The sequence below is a fragment of the Tasmannia lanceolata genome, unplaced genomic scaffold (genome assembly GCF_043159265.1).
Source record: "Tasmannia lanceolata isolate RefF3 unplaced genomic scaffold, GAP_Taslan_0.1 ptg000002l, whole genome shotgun sequence".
Classification (NCBI taxonomy): Eukaryota; Viridiplantae; Streptophyta; class Magnoliopsida; order Canellales; family Winteraceae; genus Tasmannia; species Tasmannia lanceolata.
Window position 1 is genome coordinate 47,404,861 of NW_027518679.1, and position 8,759 is coordinate 47,413,619.

General features: G+C 36.9%; 2 protein-coding genes across 2 annotated transcripts; one reads left to right on the forward strand and one right to left on the reverse strand.

Moving 5' to 3' along the window:
• Window positions 1–857: 857 nt before the first annotated feature.
• LOC143885860 (methionine--tRNA ligase, chloroplastic/mitochondrial-like) lies at window positions 858–2,360 on the reverse strand. Its single transcript, XM_077389911.1, has 3 exons — window positions 2,292–2,360; window positions 2,021–2,137; window positions 858–1,166 (listed from the first exon to the last, which is right to left on the reverse strand). The coding sequence occupies exons 1-3, from the start codon at window positions 2,316–2,318 to the stop codon at window positions 996–998; spliced, it is 315 nt and encodes a 104-aa protein (XP_077246026.1). The 5' UTR covers window positions 2,319–2,360; the 3' UTR covers window positions 858–995.
• A 382-nt stretch (window positions 2,361–2,742) lies between these two features.
• Window positions 2,743–5,216, forward strand: LOC143892524 (uncharacterized). The gene is made up of 5 exons (XM_077397222.1): window positions 2,743–2,889; window positions 3,554–3,607; window positions 3,863–4,138; window positions 4,239–4,475; window positions 4,983–5,216. Exons 1-5 carry the CDS (start codon window positions 2,743–2,745, stop codon window positions 5,004–5,006), a joined length of 738 nt encoding a protein of 245 aa, XP_077253337.1. The 3' UTR covers window positions 5,007–5,216.
• Window positions 5,217–8,759: the final 3,543 nt, after the last annotated feature.

Genomic DNA, 8,759 nt, shown 5'->3' on the forward strand with positions numbered 1-8,759 from the left:
CGCCCTTGCTAACAGCAGCCCACACGAGTTATTAGCATCTTGTTTTTCTTCCACTTCTCATTATCTTCTAACTCGTGTCCTCTCAATTCTCTCCGTCTTACTTAGTAAGCTATATTTTTACCCTCAGAAAAATATGGCCAAACGCCATATAATTTATCAAGAAAAATAAAATAATAAATCATCTTTTTGCTTAAAAGAAAGAAAAATGTAATATACCATTTGTCGCTTAAAAGAAATAAAAAATATATGATGGCGAATGAAAAATAGAGTGGGCAAAACACAGGCAGGGATATCCCAACCGTTCATTTGCCGGTCATTGCCGTAGATAAGGTCACAGATTTCCTACTCCCATCAAGCTATCCAATTATGTAACTCACGAGTATTGAGTAGTTCGAACTCTTAGGTTTAGTGTTCGTCTATCCCGAGTTCTGGATCTCCCTCTCATCTGTTCTGAGTTAGGGATGGCGTATTGGTCCCCCGCCAAACCCCAGCTTACACACCCAACAGAAAAGGAAAAAAAAAAAGATATTCCCGTCATGCAGTAAAATTTAACAAGATTAGAACAACAAATAATATCATGAATTTAACAGAATATTTTTGCCTAAAATAAAATAGGAAGGTATCTGGACTATGTTTCATAATCTCGAAAAAAATTCGGGACTTTATTGTTTTATCAAGAAATTGCAAAACATTAAAAAAATAAGGAACATAGAAACATGTGATGTGCAGTTACAGAGTCTCCATTGATCTGTTTTGCTTTAAACAATGAGAAGACAGCTCAAGGGGGGAACATGAGAATTCTTGCCTTCAGGGTGAGCTCAAGACAGCTTATGAATATAGACATTAGAGGACTCCACTCAGAATGTGATAAAAGTTTCAAGAGGGTATGATCAAAATTCAATAGAAATCAGGTATCAATTAATACATACCAGTTTGTACTCTTAAGTGATAATTTAATTGCTTATAGACATCTTAGCTACTCCGCAATCAGATGTCTATGCTTCTGCAACGGCTTGAGTCTGTTTTATTCTCTTGTTATCTTTCACCTCATTCTGAACTGTATCACCTTCATCTTCTCCGACCTTTCTAACTTCGATCCGAGCAAAAATGGGCTTAGGTTCTTCCATGACCTGACCCGTTTTCAGCCCTCCCCATTTGGCATCATTCTACAAAATGAAGGGCATGAAATTGATCAGAAATCGAATTGGTGACCAACAGGGAGGATGAGCTACTTGAGAAAAAAAAAATAATAATTCATAAACCAATCTCATACTAGGCCAGCTTACAAAAGTAATCTGTAAAAGTTTCAATCAATTTTCTTAAAAAAGTTCATTTGAAGATCAATACAGAAAGGTCTTCAACTGAAAGGAGTTAAAATTAGATAAGTCATTCGCATTTTTTTATGAGTAAAAAAAAAGGTCTCTAAAATGTTTCATTTATTATTTTATTGTGATTTAGTTTGATTTTTTTCCTGTGCTCGATTCAGTTAAACTCTAGAAAAATTGTAGCGGTGGGTCCCGGTGCTCGTGATAGAGGTGGAAATCTTATTCTTGTTGCTTTCAAAGAAGGAGACTCTGTTCTTTTGCCTGAATATTGAGGGACTGAAGCAAAGTTGGGCGAGTAAGTTCCTTTTTGTCTTCTTCTTCTTCATAAGGTCTTGAACAAATATTTGGAGTTGGACTTGGAGGATTATTCATAAAGCTTGCAATCTTTGACTAGTAGATTCCTCTCTATCTAATATTATTCATTTGCTAGTTACATCAATTGAATGGTTACTGCTACCTGTAGACAAGGCTTGCAATTTTCTAACTGATATAGGTTTTTTCTTATCAAAACTTTTTTTCTATTGCTCCTTGTGTTTGAAAACATTTGTTTCTCGACAAGTTGTCTCACAATCATCATAATTTTGATTTGCTCCGTGATGGCCGACTCTTTCGGTTTACTTCTTATGGCACTCATATATAGCAACCGTAGGCACATCCGTTGGCACTTCTAGGTTCCAAAAAGAGTGAAGAAATACCGTGATTCCTATATGAATCAGTTTCACCACATTGAGATCCTTTGTAAATACTCTCCATCCAAATTGCAAGCCAATCCAAATCCCAACAGTGAGGAACAGTCCCAGAACCACACTCAACTGCAAAATAGAACATACTTAGTATTTTCAGAAAATATAAGGACAAAAAATTTCTGATCAATTGCGAATAATTAACACAGAAAATAATTACCTAAATAATAAAACAGAGAGACAGAGATTGTGTAGAACTATTTCTGTTTGAAAAGCACTATACCTGCAGAACTCGTGATACGGTAGCCATTGCCTTTTCATAATCTTTTCTAGCGAAAGCACTAGCAAGTATTGCCTGCAAAGAACCTAAATGTGTTAAACTTGGATAGGAATGTTCCAATTTTATGCTAGCTAAATTGGGTTACTCCATAACAAGTTTTGACTTTGAAAGTTCGGGATCTCCTAAAATAACTGATTGAGAAACATCTCCTAAATTCCCTGACACAGAAAGATTCCAAGAATTCCTTGTAATCCTGTATCCATCTACGGATTGGCAGTTCTGTAATCCTCAATGTTGTCTCGTCAACTTCCTCAATGATCCCAGTGATGGTGTAAGATTCCTTTGTTGTCGATTTCTCAATTGTTCCCTGATTTGTGTCAAAACATTCTACTGTTTAACATTACTGAAGAAATTAGTCGAGGATAAGGGAGGGTGACCTTGAATCCTTTGTACCATGGATACATGGGCTGCACTGGCTCGCCATTTAACAACCTTTTCAAATTTGCAACAATATCTCATGGGTTGTAATTCGGAATGTAGGAGCTCCAACCAGTTCCAGATTGTAAAGGAGGGTATGTGGAAGACTTTAACGCTTTTTCAGGTCCCAAGGGTTTGAATTATCCTAAGGGGGTGCGAATTTATCATTTCCCAAGAAAAAAATGGAAATATAAATCAATAAAAAACCCCAATCTTTTTTCTCTTTTTCACTAACTTCATTGATAGCCCCATTCAAAGAAGGCTACTGATATTCGCACTGCCATGTTTTTATAATTGCATTAACTTATCTTGTCTTTTATTATTGGGTTTTGTTAATGAGAGGGCACTCTTTTAGGTGCTTTGGAAAAGAAATTTTGCAATCATTTTTCACGTTGTTTGACACTTTTACAAATGTTTTTTTGAATTTTCTATCAAAAAGATGTGTAAAATTTCTTTTCCAAAGCACCGTAGGGCAGTCTTAACAAAACCCTTTATTATTTTAACAGCTGTCAAACTTAATTACAGTTCCCAAAGAATCTTTTTTTTAATAGGTAAGCTGGGTTTCCAACCTCTAAACTCATGGTTGAGATACAAATCCTCAACCACTAGGCTACAAGTTTACCCCCTTGTTCCCATGTGGGTTCAATAGATTGTCCATCTTCATTCAAATAGTCGAGAAGCATATCATCATCTTTGGGGAGCAAAAATCTTGAACAAAAATCTTAGAATAAATAGTCAAAGTTATTTATGTCTCAATTTATGATCATAGTTATTTAATTCATGAACAGATTTCAGGACCATTAGAAGGTATAGGAAATGGACAAGAGATACTCATTCAAAATGTAAGAACATAACCTTAGTCTCTCTCTCTCTGTCTCTTTGTCTCTCTCTCTCTCTCTCTCTCTCTCTCTCTCTGTACTAGATTCTTGATTTTTCTTAATTGCTACTTTTATATGGGATCTCGGGGTTCAGAACTTGTGATCAATGTGATTTATTTACAAATTCAATGAATTTTACCTATACATGTACGATTTATCACCAATTTTTTTGTTTATGAATACATCCATGTATGATTCATTTTTATTAATTAATGGCAGGCCATTATCGGACGCAACGTTGATTTGCCGAATCAAGTGCACTCTTCGGTTGCAAGTCGTGTTGATCAACCCGATGCTCATGTTGCCCAATCTATAGTTCCTCCTGTTGCTCCTCATACAAATCCACTGGCTCTTCCCACTAGTCTTCCTCCTATTGCTCCTACTAATACTCCTATTGATGTTCCTACCATTCCTTTTTCTAAAGCTCCTCGTACCGCTCCAGTTGTTGGTCAGGTCACTCGTGCTTCACCTCGGGCTAAGGCTCGTAATAACAAGGTATTTACATTTTTTTAGTGAGTACATGATAGTTTCTAAGGTTGGATGACTGATGTTCATATCTATTTGACCACCAAATTTGCAACTTAATTGTTTTCAGACTCATGAATGCATTCCATGTAAGTTGAAGAATAGTGAAGGCAAATTTGTGGCAAAAGGGTTCTTTAAAAATGAAGATCCCACCTTAATTATAGGAGGAAAAAAATTGGGAGAGGGATGGTGTGTAGTAACTATTAATGGAGGTATATCTCGAGAAGCGAAGTTGCCAAGACCAACTGGAAAGATGCAAGTCATCGCGGATGCCTTAGGAAGTAACGTTGCTTGGCCTCGTGCATATGTAAGTGTACAATTAATTTATATATATTTATATGTTTATATGTTTTGTCTTTAGGTTAAATACTAGAGTTAACAACTTATAGCTTGTAGTTACAATGTTATTTGATTGTCCTTGATTTTTGTCATTCTCTGTAGTTGATATATGGATTCACTAGCTAGCATCCTCTACAAGGCAATGAAGAAGACTTCCCATGAAAACAGCCTATTGAGATCATTTTAGTGGGCTAGCTAATTGAAAATTCCATTTAGAGTTGGAACTATTTTGTGCTAAATCTTGTAATATGTGCTCTAGCAACACTAAAAGTGTCCCTACAGCAAGATAGGACAATTCCAAAATGCTAATTGACAATTCAGCATCTATAGAGCACAGATATATAGAAACATCAACTGTAGTGGATCATACTGTGGACATTGGTGTCCTGCAAACTGCTAATTGCTAGTTTTTTTTTTGAATCATTAATTTATATATATATATATATATATTAATTTATATGTTTTATGTTTGTAGGTTAAATTGTTGAATGGAAAATGAAGATGGAGTTCGAGGAGAGGATGACGTTGATGTTATTTTGTAGTTGATGAATTTCAAACAATGTTTAATTTTGTCAAGTCTAGCTAGTTGAGGGAGCAATTTGAAGACATTTGCTATTTTGTAGTTTTGTATTTTGAACAATGTGGAAGATAATTTCAACGACATTGAAAATTGTGGTTTTAAAGATCATCAATTAAAGCAGTGAACTTTTTATAATTGTGTATAATGTTGTGGATGATTATATGCAATTTTGATGTAATCTATTGTGTGTGGAATATAAAAGTATAGGTACAACAGATCACAGGTGGAATTATATTGATGCACTTTAGAAAAAAGAATATTCCTACAGTTTTTATGACATTCTGTATGGATAAGCACATTTTCCCTACGGATTGTTGTGAAACTCCGTAGGGACAAGTCTATCCCTATCGAATTTAAAATAATAACAGTAGGGAAAAGCTTATTTCCAAAAGAGATTATTTGAAACTTCTGTAGGGAAAGTTGGCTTATCCCTACGGATTTCATATTAAATACAGTAGGCAAATGTAGATTTCCCTATGGAATAAATTGGCATATCCCTACGGAGTTTGTTTGGAATTCTGTAGGGATATATATTTTTTCCCTAAGGGAAAATTGGATTAACCTTACTAAAAATTTGATTTTCCCTACCGAAAAATGGAATTTCCCTACAGAAAAAGTGTATTATCCCTACGGACAAATATGTAGGGAAAATAGGGCATTTCCCTACTGTGGTCATTAATGCCCGTAGGGACAAATCTACGTTAACAGTTCTATAGCCCTACGGATTATGACATCCGTAGGCAAAAGTCTTTCCCTACCCCTGATAAGGCTACTGAAGCTGCGCACCAAGAATTCCGTAGGTAAAAGCCTTTCCCTACAGATTTGGGTAGTTGTCCCTACGGATTTTGCCGTAGGGAAATCCCTGTTTTGTTGTAGTGGGGAAAGCATTCATTAACCATAAAATCCAAAGTTTGTTAATCTCAATAAATAATCCACGAGCCAACATTGTTCGACATCCACAACTATAAAGGAAGTAAGTTCTCTAACTGACTAAATAAATTCAAAAGTCTAATAAAAACTAGAAAGACTCTAACGAAACTGATTCCTCTCTCTCTCGCCCAGGTCCCGCAAATCCTGTAAGCTCACTCTACAATATCTGTAAATGATAACGTGGAATGGGATTATGCCCAATACATAACAAGGATTCTATATAAGATGGATCAGTACACAATGACAAAATTATGATTAAAAGCATTTAATTAAAATGCAACATTTGCTTGAAAACATGCATTGTATCGTGGCATAAACATGAGAGCAACATTAAATACAATTTGGAACAATGAATATTTATCATGATACAAAACATCCTACAAGTCAACAATCCACTAGTCATAGCTATGGCCACTGTCACCTCCCATAGTGACGGGCTACAACAGAACACCAGCTTCACATCCCCTACTGGCAACAGGTTGTCGATTGGCCCCACGTAGTCACAGCCAAGTTCCGTAGCCCCTACTCGCAGAGGTTACATGCCTAGTTTCACAGCCCAAACTCGACAAGGTTACAATTTCCAGTTTCACAGCCCCTATTGGCAGAGGCTAAGATCAATCTATTATGACTACGCACCATTTCACCAACCCACTGGTTGGGGACGGGATACCATAATCATAACTATGCTAGGGTCCCGGGCATATAGTCGGGCCCATAACAATTCCATGGAACAATAATCAACATGTTACAAAACATGAACAACTTGAAATTTACAGGTAACAAACACTGTATTTGATCCATAATTTTTCATATTCAAAACATGCTTTCAAATAAACAACTTCATACTCCAACGAGAGAAACATGAATTTTAGTTCACTTAACATTTCATGGCTTTTGATTGCGTGAACGAACGCGCCTAGGCCGGAAATGATTTACACCTCACCTTGGCTTATAGTGACAAACGCCACTAAAGTAGGGCATCTATCTAAAATGCGCCTTAAGTTGCCATGAAGGACAAATAAATGCTTAGACAGGAGGGGACAGAGAGGACTACTCATTCTGACAACCTTTGGAGAAAGAGCACAGGAGAAGGAGCAGAACAGCAGTGAGATTAATTCATTGCTCGGGTAGAGGGGGTGTCAGGATCGAAAGTTACCCATCTTCATGAAATTCGAAAACTAGAAATGACAAGAAGCATCTTTTATTCTCCCAAGTTTGTTTACTCGTTGAAAGTTATGAAATCGCGTACGTTCTTGTTACGGGTTAGTTTCTTGGGCCGCTCCCCGATCAAATAAGCCAAGAAATGTCTTATTCCACACACCCATCTCTCTCTCTCTCTATATATAATTGCTTAAGGCTAGCTGGATATATTGAAATGATGATTGGGACCCATCAGGATCATCTTCTCGCTTTCTCTCTTCACATGTGTACAGTAGAGAATAGAGACTAGAGGATACATGAATTGAAGGGCTCTCGTTGAAAATATAATATAAGATACCCAAGGGTATCGTTTGACATAAATGCCTCTTTGTCTATTTAAAAGGCTGTGCTGCAGTGGGGACTGGCATGGAAAGGATCAAGGTCAATGGAATGCAACCTTTTTGCAGACGGGGAGATGATCTATTTATAACAACTGATTTTGGTAGAACATTTATTGTTTAGAAAAATTCCAAAAAATGTGAGTGACTTGTGTATAGAATTCCATATATGGAAATTCAACCAAAAATTGCTTCACTGGCTGGTTCTCTATCTCTTATTTAGTAGTACATATTTTATGGCACATACTCTAGTGCTTTAGTTTAGCATATTCATGACATGGAAATCCCATGAAGGTCTGAGAGAGTGATAGCCATTTTTTATCTGATGTTGCTACCTAGAATTTTGTTAATGTTATAATATATTTGTAAGAGATGCATGTGAAATTTTTTTCGTAAGGCTGATGTTGTTACAAATGAAAGCTTATCATCCAACAAGAGGGTCACTGGGAATTTAAGATACCTTACTATTAGAATTGTCATGCCCCAACCCCACTGTGTAAATATTGTCCGGTTTGGGTCTTACACCCGCCCCGATTTTGTTTTCCACAGCACTTACTGTGCCTGACCCACTCCGCAAGGTCCTGTCCCTTGGAGATGCTGAAAACGAGTCTACACAGGGAGAATGAGAGTTCACATATATAGCCCACGAACTTTCTCTCACTTTCCGATATGCGATCTCACAATCCACCCCCCTTAAGGCCCATCGTCCTCGTTGGCACACCGTATTGTAGGATGTAGAACTCTCATACCATTATGTCATGCCCCGACCCCACTGTCCATATTTTCTAGTTCTCGGTCTTCCACCCGCCCCGGTTTTGTTTTCCAGCAGTACTAACTATACCCGATCCACACCGTAAGGACCTGCCCCTTCGAGATGATGAAAATGCTTCTACACAACGAGAAGGAGAGTCCGCATATATACCCCATGAACTTTCTCCCTCTTTACAATGTTGGATCTCATACGATTGACATGTTTCTTGTCAAGCTACTCCTTTCAAGTGCAAGCCTTTTTCTTGGTGCAAGTTGATGATACGGATAATGTTATGGTCGTAAAAATCATTTATTTCACTTTATGCAACATGCCACTCAAGTATATCCAATGAGTATCCAATTGGAATTATACATCATGCCAAAGCATTGATTGAAATAATGTATTTGAAGATTCAAAGAGGTATCACTTAAGATATACATAGTGAAGACAGTG